Source organism: Molothrus ater, chromosome 8, assembly GCF_012460135.2.
Source record: "Molothrus ater isolate BHLD 08-10-18 breed brown headed cowbird chromosome 8, BPBGC_Mater_1.1, whole genome shotgun sequence".
NCBI classification, from domain to species: Eukaryota; Metazoa; Chordata; class Aves; order Passeriformes; family Icteridae; genus Molothrus; species Molothrus ater.
The window spans coordinates 9140480-9154622 of NC_050485.2; the positions used below are offsets into that span (position 1 = coordinate 9140480).

Sequence of the window (14143 nt, forward strand, 5' to 3'; positions counted from 1 at the left end):
AGTGCTGTTAGTAAGCTTATGGGGCTAGTAGCAATGGAGAAGGAGAAAGATAAAAGCAAATAAGAGGAGCAGATTTGTCTCTCAATTTTAAAAAAGCCTGAATTTTTAATTGAGAGTTCTGCACTATTTACAGGCAGTAAGAAGGCTAATGTGCATATTTAATGAGTGAATTGCATAGACAGAAAAAGAAAACCAAATAATCCCGCTAGTTTCTTGTTTGATTTCTTTTTGTGAACAAATTAGTGTACCTGTGATTCAAAGTGTCTCTTGCTTTGTTCCCCAGAGCGTTTTGCTCATTTGTTGATCACTTAGTTCTCACTATGAATATGTTTTTTGATTTTTAAAAAATGTGTATATGTGTGTGTGTGTATATAAATATTTTCATTCTTCCATGATGAGAATATCATCCTGCCATACAACCCTCTTGGATAAAACCATATTTTTAGAGTTTTTCCTGTGGCTAATTGCCTGAAATACTTGAGGGTTGCATTACAGTGTCCTGTCCTTGCTGCTTTTGCTAGATCAATTCTTTAGTTGTGCTTGCTTGCCATGAGTATGTGGATATTTTAAAAGTACAGAAACATTAAGAGAAAACAAAACCAAGGGAGCCCTCAGGTCAGAATGTTCCCTCTAGTCTGTGTTCTGAGCAAGGTTGATTAACAGTAAGTCAGCAGTAGGATGTGTAGCATCCTATCTCCATCACTTGATCCCTGTTCTTGTCTTGTCTAACCCTCTTGATCTGTCACAGTGTGTGAAAAACTCACACAGGTGAATTCCACCAAAGACTGTTGTTCTCCATTTGTTGTTGCAGCTGGCTTTGTGAATGCTGAGGTGTTTTGCAGGGAATTTGTTTGGGGTGTGTATTATCTGAGAAACAAGTATAGCTCGGTACAGCAAGTATTTCAGTGTAAAGAAGTTGCTTTTTTTCTTAAGATTGATGCTGCACAAATAGTTGGGGAATCAGGAGCCTGTATCTTCGCATTAGCTTCCTTAACCTGTGAAAGAAAAACTTCTACTTTTTAGCAATACTGTGGTTTGCTTGTTTTTTCTTACAAAGGAGCGTTGTGGGTTTTTTCCCTTTGTACAAAATGGCGTGGAATTATTAATCTGAAGCAGGGGAATTGAAACCAGCGAACTGAAGACAGCTGGGAGTCAGTATTTGAATATTGCCTTGTGTCTTGTGGTTTTCAGATGCTTCATTCATTCTGCTTGTAGTCAAGCTGGACTATGACTGGGTGCAGATGCAGCTCCCTGTGTCCATTCACCTGCCAGGTTCGGATGCAGGAGGGTCTTGGTTCAGCTTCAGGGTCCTCACCCCTTGTCTTGCCTCTTGGTTTTGTTCCCTTGTTGTATGTGGGAGAAGAAAGTGGTACCTCTTCTTGGTGTCTGCTCAGTCCTTGTGCCTGCTGGGCTGCTGTAAGAACCCAGCATCTCCAGCTGAGCTGAAGCAGTCTGTGATGAGTGTGTTCTCATTGAACACCACTGAGATCAGCTGTGGGATTTGAAGAGATCATATGCAGCTGAGAGATTGATGATCTTTTGAAGAGAAATTAATCCCTAGTTGTAAGTATCTGAATACTGGCCTGAAAAAGGCCATCTTGAGTCAGGTTTTCTTCATTATCTACAGTGCTTCTTTGGACGGTCTACTCTCAGCATATGTGTAGCTGATCTGTCTTTTGCTGTATGGTATAGCCTCAGAGCTGCTCCAGCAGTTCATCTGTGAGCCTTTACAATGGAAGTTTCTCATGGTGTTCAATTTAGTTCCACTCTTCTATTCCAAATCCTCTCTCCCCTTACTTGGACCCATTTTGGTATGGGTGTTTAAAGGTAAGTAGTTGAATTGTTTTCAGTGCTTGTTACCTCTATGTTACCTCTCTTTCTTTGAAATTTTTAAGTTTATGTTGGTTATTTCAGTTGTGTTTTTATGTTAAGTAGTTTTCTTCTGGAGCTTGGTGGTTGTGGTTCACAACACTTCCTGTGTTCCAAGAGTTACAGGCACAGAGTAGCTGAAAAATCTCTTCCACTTAGGTGGAGAACTTTTCCTCTATCTCTTTGAAAACACAGCTGTCCTGTTTGTGACTGGACCATGAACCTTAATTAAATTTACTTAGTCTGATTTTCTCCCAGGATTGTAATCCTAAGACTATTCAAGGATGCTCTTAATATTCCATCATTTCTATATATTATGTACCTAGTGCATTGTAAATGGGCTGTGTTTTTTAATAATGTTGCCTGAAGTTTGGGGAACTGTATAGTAAGTATTTACTACTCCTCTCACAAGTCTGTGCTTGAAAGCCACAGAGCAGCAAGCAGATGTGAAGCAGAACTGTGTCTTGTGACCCTTACTGCTTATGTAGGCTGCAAGGATGTTAGTTCAACCCTTCTGATGTTCCCTTTTTGTTGACTTTGTAGGGCTGGAACTTAATGAGGCAAAAAGTTAGTGTGATAGAAAACCAACTGTGGTGGTGTGTCTGTGATCCATTTATCAGTTCTGCTCTTAATGAACACCTCTTTGAATAGGGAACTAAAATTCATGTGCCTTTTGGATGGAGCTTTGCATGAGAAATACCTTTAAAGCAAGAGAAAGTATCTTATTTTCAGACTTTTGCAAAATGCTTCTGGTACATACTATGTAGCTTATCTGCAGTTCAGAGATGGATTTTGTCTATTTTTAATAGACATGTTGCTTTTATAAGATGCCGATTATATGGTAAAATGGAAGAAGAAAAAGAAGTATAAATGGCCTAAATGCCTTGGATATAATTTGTTTGCAATAAACAAGTGCATCTTTAATTAAAAGGCTTGTGTGTCATTTTGCAATGTTCACCTTGGGAAACTGTTTTAAAAATACATTCACAGCATTCACCCTCAAGTATTACAGAGTTAAAGACAAAGGTGATGTTTTCTGATATTTCTTGCCAGGTCTGAGCCCTGAAGGACTGTATTTCTCTGGCATCTACTTCTTAAAGACATCAACTCAGAATAAATGTCTAGAAAGAAAAAAAAGAGCAAGAGAATAAACTAAAACCAACAGCAGAATTTTAGAAGGAAATGTACAGAAAACAGTAAGAAAACAAATCTTTTTAAAGAGTTGGTTTATGTATGTTATGATTAAATGCAATGCTTCCTCTGCTTGCCTGTTTGAGAATTGTCAGCACATTTTGATTTTAAGTGGTATCAGAGAGACAGTGTATCACTGGCTTAAGCCAAGGGGCATTTTACTGACAGGCAGTTAAACTAAACAAGCAGAAATCCTGTATGTGCATTCTACAGTAACAGTTTTATGTTTCTACATGGGAAATCCTGTAAAAAGCAATGTGTTATTTACTATTTTTAAAATGAGATTTGTAAAACAGATTTTGTAACACCCTCCCCATACCTCCTTCACCAGTCAAGATTGAACTCTGCATATTTCCTCTTAGTTTTACTGTTCTCACTAGCTTTTGATATCACAGGTGATTCACTTAATTTTCTTCATCTTCTTGTTCTGTGTATAGTTACATTACATTGTTACTCTTTGTTACATTTAGGAGTGAAGCCAGTGAGAAAGGTGAGGCGAAAGGTCAGATAGGGACCAGGGATTGCTGTAACATCAAAGCTGTAGACTCATCTCTTAAAAGAGAATGTAGCCTAAAATGCCATTTTTCTAAAGTTAGGGAAAGCAATGTGTCCTGTCTTTGTACTGTGTCTTATCTCTTGCTGTGAGTTTTGTTCACTTGCATTGTATTCATTCACTTGTATGTATACTTTACTTTTAGAATGTGTATCAAATGAAAGTAATCAATGGAAATAACCTGATAACAGATACATTCAGTGTTTAGCCCAGTTGCTTTTTCTTTGTTGTGTTTTAATAGCTCTTCGGTATTCTCACGGTCCTGTTCTGCTGATTATTCCAGCTGTTTCTTCTCTGTTTTTCGGTTACTCTGCTGAAGGAATACTGCTACATCATTTTGAACATGATCTGTTCTTATGAGTAATTGTTGGCTGCACCTTATTACAGCCTACTCTCTAATAGGAAAGGTTAAGCAACTGCTACGCATTCATCTCTGTGTGGTAAGTCCTGCTGGCACAGAAGTTGTTCTGCTGGTGAAATTGCAGGTTTGTGTGCACAGCTTGTGTTGGCTGTTTTGGGGTCAGGTGTTTTGTTGTTGTTGTTGTTCCAGCAGGAATAATTACATCTATGCAAGGTTTCAGCTTTTACAAAATGGCTGTAAAAATTGAACCTGTAATTCATGCAAAACAGTAGCAAAAAGGGCAGGTAGTCCTCATGAAAGCTGCATGTTGTGTGATGGTAAATAATGGGGTGTGATTTATTCAGAATGGTTCAGATATGCTTGATCTTGCATTTTGGTTAGGAGATATAGATTAGATGGCTTCTCAAAATCCCTTCCAGACCTGGGTTTTCTTGGTCATTTAGCCTGTGAGAATTGTTTCAGGTTGCTTATGCTTTACTTGTGACTCTATTCTTCCAAGATTTTAAATGTGCTTTTTCTTCTGATTGGGTCATGTGTGCTTCCAAGAACAAATAGCGATTCATGCTAATTTTGCTCCACAATTTAAAATTATCTTCTCCCTTGGATAGTTTTGTCTCAAGAGTTTAACTTCACTGCTATTTAATTTTTTTTAATATTAAATTTGCAGTCTTCCTTCCTATACTTATTTTTGCTTTATGAGCAGAAGCTGTGGTGCTTTCTCCTTTACTTTTCTAGCAGACTTCCTTTTTCCTTCTTTGCTAAAATATTTATTATAGAACCTGAGAGTACCTTTTGTCTGTTTTATTGATAATACCTCTTGGTACAAGTGGGTATGAATCTACCTACAAGTAGGTATAAATCCACCAACCCAAGATTTGTGTATCCAGAAATAAACTTCTTGAATAGATCTCTCTTTGTTTGGGACTCAGATGAGAGTATTTGAAGTCTAGTTTTAGCACCAAAGTAGGACTGTCCAGCTGACTTTACAGGAGTAAAAAAGGAAAAGACCCTCTAAGACTGCTCTGAGCCATATTGCAGTTAGGGTTGTCTCACCTTGGCTACATGGGTGACTACCTCCTTGAAACTTAGGGCACTTTAACGTCTTTCATTTTGGCATTTACATGTGTGCCAGGGTAGCTATTGTGAATTCACACACCCTTGGAGTATGATTGACAAATTGTTTTCTACTTTTCAGTTAATTTCTACTATTTTTTTAATCTCTCTTTTTCCTTCTTGAAAGTTCTGAACTTTAGAACCATGCATGGTCTTATAAGTAAGATGGTTGGTTTTTTCCCCCTGCAGGTTTTACTGCTTTCACCTTATTCCCAAGAGGTTTCAGCTGTGTGCTCTGAGTTATGCCACATAATTGGCCACCTGTCTTCTGCTCATTACTACTGACACGGTACAGCTGATGAATCAGTTAATGGGTTCAGTGCCAAGTCAGCCTTACCTTACCTTACTTTGTACAGTTATTAAAGTCAAGCTGACTGGCTTGTGCTAGACTTGTGCTGGAGCAGATGAGGTCTCTGTTGTAGTATTTCTAATCTAACCTTCATACCCAGCACCAGATCTTTATAGAAAGGAATGGTAAAAAGGAATACCATCCAGGCTGAAGGCTTGCAGCTCTCAAAAGAATGTACAGGTGTTTCAGTCAATACTGACATCATTTTCTGAGCCTTTTAGCTTGTAGAGGTTGTTTAGGTGTTAATCTCTTTTCTAGTATTGTGTAATGAGATAACTGAGTAGAGTACCTCTATAGAAGAAATGCATTTTAAACCATGCAAAATACCTCTCCTTTCATTGCTCAGAGTAATTTCAAGTATGAAAGTGCCTCAATTTGGACTTTCTGCAGTATCTACTACTACTGTAGTAGCAGGAATGATATTAATTTGACTGTGTTGCACTAATTAGAAACAGTACACTTTTTAGGGACTAATTAAAAGCAGTATATTTTTTAGTGACTTGATTAAAGGCTTTACACCTGTTTTGGTTGTCAAATGTGGAAATGAAATTAGTTTTCTGCTAAAAGCTTGTTTATCTGCTAGCTGTAGAGAAAGGGGCACATCTTTTTCCAATTTCACTCCTTTTATAAGCTGCTTCTCTCACATTTGTGAAGGGGATTATAGCACTGTAAAATAGAGACTGGATCTATAACATAAAAATCATTGGTGGTGGAGAACCAACCCTGACGGCAAAAGACTGACTCTATCTGGGAGAATGGAATAGTAACTAATGAATCTAATTTCACTGCAAAAAAAAAATCCTAAATGTGGATGTTTGATGTTTTTTTCCATACTTATGTAATCCTTTTGCTTGTTGGGTCTGCTCAGTGCTGGGGGAGATGTTGGCTGCTTTGCTGTGTGCATGCATTTTCAAAGCCCTCTCCTCTCCTGTCTTTCCCAGCTGCTGGGACTGGAGGGTGTCTCTAGGCAGAGGGTGAGAAAGTGCTTACTCACATCAGGGCTTAAGTTTTCCTTGGATATGCTGTCTGGAGGCTGGTGTGGAGGGGAAGCTGAATGCCAGGTTGGTTTATGTCCTGGCTTCCAGTCATGTTTTAGTGGCTGGTGAGGGAGGCGAAGAGACATAACATTGAATATCTGAATTAATTAGGGGTTTGGCATCAGGGTTTGGAAGATGGGGCAACCAAGGCTGCTGTAGTGATGGATCAGGAGGTGAGCTCAGTACAGCAGGGATGCATGTACTTGCAGATATGACAAGTCTGGCATTTTGTATAAAGTGTAATTTGGGTCAGAGCAAAGCAGAAACATGAGGGTTCTGTAGCCAGATGATAGGAAATCTTCATCTGTGGGTAAAAACCATAAAAGTGGAGTTAATTTGGTAGAAAGGTGATGGTTAAATATATTTATATAAAGCTCTTACTGCCTTAAGATCCTCATGAGCTTTGTGTAGTCAGCACTGCACTGACATGTAAATTCCCAGTTGCTTCTGTAAGGTGCTTGAAGTATAAAGGCAGATATCAAATGAAGGGTGGTGGTGAAGGAAATAAACCAACAAATATTAATTGAAATAAAAACCTTGTAAATAGGTGAATACTGAGCGTTGTCAAAAAAAGTCAACACTAAAGTTCTTGGATAACCATTCCGTTGCTGCTTGTGCATATATGTTGGACTAATTCTTTGTGTAGACTATTGGAATTCAGGGGATGTTGCTGCCACATTGTGACAGAAATGTGTGGGAAAATACTTGGTTACCTTAAGTCTTTCTGAACAATGTCAGTTTTGGCAGGAGACAAAGTGCTAGGCTGATGCAGCTCTCTTGGCCAAGGACTGTTTTTTGGGATTTGTGCCCTGAGTGGTTGAAAACAAACACAGAGCTGACAGACAACTCTTCAAAACTCTTCAAAAGATTTCTGTGCTGACTTTACTATCTGTCAAAAATGGTCTTTAACGTGAGATAAAAGAGAAGGTGGAAGAGCTTTGACCTCTTTAGCCTCTCACAAGTTTTGTTCTCTGAATGGCTAATTGTGTTTTGTTTCTTGTCTTTCTAGATGGGCTGGTGATCCCATTGGTGGAACTCTCTGCAAAACAGGTTGCATTTCACATTCCATTTGAGGTGGTGGAGAAAGTTTATCCTCCAGTGCCTGAACAACTGCAGCTTCGAATCGCCTTCTGGAGTTTCCCAGAAAATGAGGAGGATATCAGGTAATAAATACTATTTATTTTTCACTGATGCTTAAGAAAAGATTTTGTTCACTTGAGGAGAATCATTGTCCTTTTGATGTCCTGTGTATTTGGTGCTTCTGTGGCTCTCATGTGCCTTTTGTAATACATGGATAGATTACTGTGGGATATGCTGTGATATGGGGTTTTATTCTGAGGTGAGCTGCCTTGCATATGTGCCAGGAAAACCACGTAGATGTCTAGGTTCTATGTGTAAAGGATAAAAAAATAAATGCATCCTTTAATTTGGTTAACAGTAGGCTAGGCTAGCTTGTGGAGTTTTGTCCTTATGTTAATCTTACAAAATCATCTTTCCAATTTGAACCTGTTGCTGGAGTCAGAGCTTTAACTGGGCTCAGAAATTGTCAAAGAGGGCTTGCTCAGTGTGCTGTGCAATCCTTTTGTTTGTGTAAGTAGGAGAACCAGAATTTGCTGAATACATCAGTGATCAGAATTGATATAGTCAGATGACTATATTTCTTATGCTTCCACATTAACTATGTGACTACATAGTCAAAGATTTTCTGCCTTTAGATCTATTTCTAAGCTTTGCTGAAGCTTTTATGTTGTAGGAGGTCTACCCATGTAACTGTGCATTCAGAATTTTGTTGCAAAGTAGTGATACTACACTCTTTTAGAAAGAATCTTGCTGAAAGTTGTTGGATATGTTTGTCTAAGGTTCAGGTATCAGTTGGGGGAGATAGTTCAGGAGTACTGATGTAAGATCACCTACTAGGGAATAGAGCAAGCCAGCTGGTTGTACATGCTCATTATTCTGATGAACACACATATAAAAAAACCTCACAAGAGCATGCAGATAATTAGTCTAGAAGGAGTTTTTACTGTGGCATGCTAACATTAGACCTTGAACTATACTATACTATATGAAGGCTTAATTTTAGCTTATGAATGAATTTATATTTCAGAGCCTTAGGTGGAAATTCCTAAAACTGCCGGTGGCTATACACAAACCCAGTTAGGAAGAGACGAATGATTTTTGTGGTTGAATTGTAATGTTGAAATGGCAGGAGAGACCTAGACTTTGTATTCAAGATAGCAAGGTTTTTTCAAAAGCCAGAGGAAAAAGTCAGCAAAGAGGATAATGCTGTGAAGTTTCTCAAAAGCAGATGGTCCTGACAGGTTCTGTTTGTGTCTTGCAGGTTGTACTCGTGCTTGGCGAATGGCAGTGCAGATGAGTTCCAGCGAGGGGAGCAGCTCTTCCGGGTCAGGGCTGTCAAAGACCCTCTCCAGATAGGTAAGGACAGTGCAGCACCACGTCTCTAGATACTTAGAGTCCCAAAAGCATATCTGCAGTGGGACAGCAGTGCGATGACCGTGTCTCAAAACAAGCTTTTCTGGCATCTTAGCTGAAACTCCCTGCCACATGTCTTCTTTGTAATGTGTGGAGCTAAATGCTATGTTTTATTTTGGCCTCAACCAGCCCAGCTGTGAAATGGTCAGAAATGTTCTGATCCTTAATGTGTCTTAGAATTTTTCAAAAAACTGTATAGGATACCTTTTTCTCCATAATGCTTAAATTCTTCATTGCTAAAGAGAACTTGACATTCTAGTTGTCTGATCAAATGACCAATGCCTAAAGTACATGTATGGCACAGAGGAAGTTTGCTAGGTTTATTTTTGTAACAAAAGAGTTTAATTAATTGTACAGTTATTCATGTAGTATTTTGGCAGATGGAAATCCTTCTTGTTGGACAGTACCTTTTATAGCTTCTCCTACTGTCTTGTTCTTTTCATGTATTTTGGCTATAGAAGCTAATTTTATCTATACAAAGAATTGGATTCTGTTTTTTTCATTAAATCCTTTGAAGCAAAGAAGAATATTGAGATAGCTTTGTCAGTGGCAGCTATTTGACCAGAAGGCATTATGTGAAATAAAGGTACTACTAGTATGTCAAGGTAGGCTGTGTCAATCCCATGCAGATTTTTTTTCCTGCAAGTGTGAGCTTCAGAATCAGACTATTATTTGGCATGTGGGAACCAAGCCTGTTCTAATAAGAAAAATGATAATATAAAAAAACTGTATAATATTGAGAAGAAAATTTAGGAAATTTCTTGTATTTTCATGTGATGAGGGATAGAAGCTTCTGTGGGCCTGTTTAGTTATTAGAACCAGGAGTACTTAACTCTCAGTGATGAGAGAAATGAATAAATTTAGGTAAAGAGCTCTCAGAAAGTGAATAAAAGGGACATGTGCTATAAAGGTTTGGGGATACTGAAAAGAGAAAGAGATGGCAGCACTTGGGGGTCAGCACTTGTTTCAGTACTACATTAAAAAGGTGAGGAGGTGTAAAGCAATGTACGTGAACAAAGGCTGGGAATATTAATGCAAAACCTGTGTTTGGGGGAGCAGAAGAGTAGGGAAAAAGAGGAGGTGGGGAGTGGTACAGGGGGAAAAATTTCTCAAGGACATATAGAAGCAACTGTGATTCTTGACAAAGGATTATGTGTGTGGAAGGGAAGGAAGAAACTTAGTTTAAATAGTAAGGTTGCCTTGTCCTTAGGAGAGGAACTGTATCTAATTGTGGTGGTTTTTTTCCTCCATAGATAGCAGCCCAGAACCTGGGCAGCAGAGAAGGGGGTGAATGTATTTTCATTTGTCCACTGCAAAGGATTTTAAGTTGTGTAGTTGAAGTGTTGGGTTTCATACACTGACAAATGGGAAAGGAAGCCCAGGAAATCAAGCAGCCCTTGAGGGGGGAATTGATTTGGAGAGGGATTGAGCAGTGCATTTTGATACTGTGTTCAGTAGGAAAAATCTTGACTTGTGCTTTGTGCTCTTCTTGTCCCATTTCCATTTGTAGTCTAAGATTTATTTTTTAACCATAAATAATCTTAGTAATTTTGTCTGCATGCATATCCATATCTGTGATTTCTGAACAGTAGCACCTCTTCACTACATTTCAAACCCCCAGTTTTTTACAGCTTTCTACTGTATATACACATGGAATTGGCTTTTGTAGACCTTCTTCCTCCATTCTCTTTGTAGCAGTCATATACCCACGTTGTTGCACTGAAGACATTATTGCTGTTCTTAAACAGGTGTGTTGTAGATTTCAGGGACTTCTTTTTTATCATAGTCTTAGTTTCTTTTTAACATCTGAGGAAGGCAGCAGCAGGTTTAGTTTGGATTCTAACTTGGCTTCTCCTTCAATAGTGTCTCCACTTTTTAGAGGTTCTGCTGTCTTGGTTTAAAACAAACAACTGTCCAAAAATGCCTTCCATGTAAAAGCTTTTGTTCAGCTCTTGTTTTCCCCATTTTTTTCCCAAAAGTTCCTGAGCTCTAAGCAGAGATGTATGTTTTCTGTTACTGTTGTAGGGGCATCAGAACTGCTGCTACATCACAACAGTGATGAAGAAAGCCATGTTGCAATGACTTGATGTGGAACTTGGGGACATGATTTAGTGGTGAATGTGGCAGTGCCAGGTTAATGCTTAGGTAGATGATCCTAAGGGGTCTTTTACAACCTCAAAGATTCTGTGATTCTTTTAATTTTTCCTGGTAAAAGAAACCAGTAATTATATTCCAGATTGCTTTCCTCATATACTTTCCTGTGCCAGCCCACAAACAATTGTTAAGTACCGCAAGATTGGTGTTGCAAAAGAATTAACTGGGCAGTACTGCTTGAATTAGCATTGTAAGTGTCAGACATGTTTGTCAAGCTACAGATTGATTTGAAGCTTGTGATATGTCATGCTAAGCTCTTTAAATTTTGTCTCATTTTTTAAGTGTTGTTCCCTTGTTGCATTATCATTTAACTGTCTTCATATACAAAGAAGAATGTCATGGAAGGGGCTTGAGCTGGAATCCAGTCTTCTCTAACACCTTTTGTATATTTCTTTTGTTGCAGTGTAACAGAATTGCTACAATTCCGACTCATGAAATGCTTAATTTGCTTATGTGAAAGTCAGAGCATTACTCTGAGTTGCTTTTAGTTTAACAGAAGGACTAGCTGAACTGTTTGGGTTGTATTAACCAAATGTGGAACATAAATTAGAACTGTATCTGGTAATAAGCAGTGCAGTAATGTTGTGTGAATGCCTTCCTTTGTTTTGATTCTGTTCCAATTGCTAAAATGGCTGAAGAATTTGGATGGCATTATGTGTACTAATCAAATTAATCACTCCCATCAGGGAGAGGATTTGAATTGTGGTGAACCGGACAAATAGAAAGGTTAAGCAAGGTAAGAGAAAATTTGTATTGGTATGGGGATTATATTTTGAGGAGAATGATGCACATTATTTTAAATGGAATAAATTTAGTAGGTCATGTGCACTCCTGAACACCATTATTTTTATTATCTCACACTATCATAATAAAAACTTATGGAAGTACATTATAAATCCACACTACTGTCCTCCTGATGGAAAAGCTATTATCTATCCCAAGCCAGACTGAAGTTTGGTTATGACTTTGATGCCCCGGTGCTTTCTGTGCTTTGTGAAAACTGAATTCCAGATTAGCAGAAAGGTTCTGAGGCTGATACTCATTGCTGTAGAGGATTACTAACTGCTGATAGGCACCTTCAAGACAGGTAGATAATCCATGCTGCTGCTGGCCCTTTCCTGATCATACGTGTCCCTCTGGATGAGCAACATCTCCAGAGGAAGCTGCGTTATGAGTACAATTCATAAGCACTGTTCATGAGTTTACATGAAGCTAAGCCTTCTTGAAGTCCTTTGTCGTAATTTATTTGTTTATGGTCACTGATTAATGGGGCTAGATTCAAGTGTTATTCCTAAAATTTCTCCTTTCCATTGTTTTAGTCTAAGCAAGAGGTTTTGGTTTTTTTTTCTGAGGTCATGATTTGTAAAAAAGGGATATTAACAAAATTGCAAGGAGGTGCATAACTGATGACAAATGGGTAGTTTCTGGAGCCACAAAGTGAAAGTAAGTGTTCAGATTAAGTACTGCCTTTTTTAGTTGACTGAAATTGTGAAAATTGATTGACTTGGAAATAATTCTGAATAAGTCACCCGGCCCGTTCTGCACTGCTGCCAGAGTTAGCACAGAGGTTATGCCTAAAATGTGTATGTATAGTCTAGCTTTGACCCTGTAAACAAAACCTAACCGTTTTCAGGGATGACTTTATCCACTTCTGCTTTTCTCTATTAAATAATAAGAGAAATTAATTCATGTATTACAAGCTGGTATGTTGGAGTCTCTTACAACACATTATGCTTCTCTGCTAATGTTTAGGCATAGTTGGTTGGGAAGAAAGAAGTACTGGAGACTCTAGATGCATGTTCATCCTTACGTGGATGTTGGTGCCAGACATTGTTTCAGTGTTTAAATAGCATATACCTGTGTTTCTGTGCTGGCTGAACCTTTTCCCCAAATACCTGAAGAGTAACTTTGCACTTGTGAATTTCCACAGGCTTCCATCTGAGTGCCACTGTGGTGCCCCCGCAGATGGTGCCCCCCAAGGGCGCGTACAACGTGGCGGTGATGTTTGACCGGTGCCGGATCACGTCGTGCAGCTGCACCTGCGGCGCCGGGGCCAAGTGGTGCGCTCACGTCGTGGCGCTCTGCCTCTTCCGCATCCACAATGTAGGCATCCAGCACAGCTCTGCTTCCCCTTCCTTCTCCCGGGCACTCCTCAGGGCAGTTCTGTGCAACACACACTCTCTTTAGGGCAATGGCTCTTGGCACTCCTTTTGGTTACAGACTGTGCAGATGTCTGCTCACAGTTGCGGTCTGCAGGCTGAATTGTGTGAGGCCCTAAACTGCAGACTGTCTTTGGTAATGTGCAGATTTCTAAGGGTAGATACCAAGTGCTTTTTGGCCCCTTCCTATTTCTCATTTAAATGCTAAAATCACTCATTATTTCTGAAAAGAAGACGAATGGAAGGTCACTCTTACTTAGTGGAATAGTTTCTTTTAATAAAGTCTTTGTAAGTGCAGGATTTGAAAGTTCACTCTTTATGTTATTTGATCAGATGCAGAAGGAAAGTAATTTTGAACACTGTTGGCCTTTATGTTCACCAGTTCATTTTAACACTTACTGAGGTAACTGTCATTTGGACTTGAAGATTTCAAGCAGTCAGGTTTATGTTTTTATTTGACTGCTTTAATTCTATGTAGCTTTCCATAGAGCAAAAAGTAGGCATTTTATATCCTAACCAACTTCAGTTGAAAATGTGTAGAATCGACATGAAATACAACCAGTTGAGAGTTTGGTCTTGCATACAGTTGAATTTGGGAAGCTGAGAAGCACAAAGGATTAAGTTTTGATTATGGTAAGAACAGAAGATTTTCTGCTGTCACAGAACATTTTACAGCTACCATGCTTATGATCAACTCTAGATTCTTTAATAAGTTCTAATAACCTGCTGAAGCTTGTTAGTATTTCACAATGGACAAGTGTAATTGGCTTAAATTTATACTCTTGTGAAATAATCAGAATATTGGTATACTTTCTGTATTTAGGACTGGACAGCTGGCAGAAAAACAGTTTCTGCTTTGAATTT

At 38.8% G+C, this 14143-nt stretch overlaps 1 protein-coding gene across 3 annotated transcripts in view; it reads left to right on the top strand.

The window, feature by feature from the left end:
• ZSWIM8 (zinc finger SWIM-type containing 8) overlaps window positions 1-14143 on the top strand; it is a 54841-nt gene that overhangs the window by 13089 nt on the left and 27609 nt on the right. For all 3 annotated transcript variants that reach the window (XM_036385562.2, XM_036385564.2, XM_036385563.2), the window contains exons 2-4: window positions 7483-7636; window positions 8815-8909; window positions 13051-13223. In XM_036385562.2, the coding sequence (XP_036241455.1) occupies window positions 7483-7636; window positions 8815-8909; window positions 13051-13223 (422 nt within the window). The remainder of the gene's footprint in view (window positions 1-7482; window positions 7637-8814; window positions 8910-13050; window positions 13224-14143) is intronic.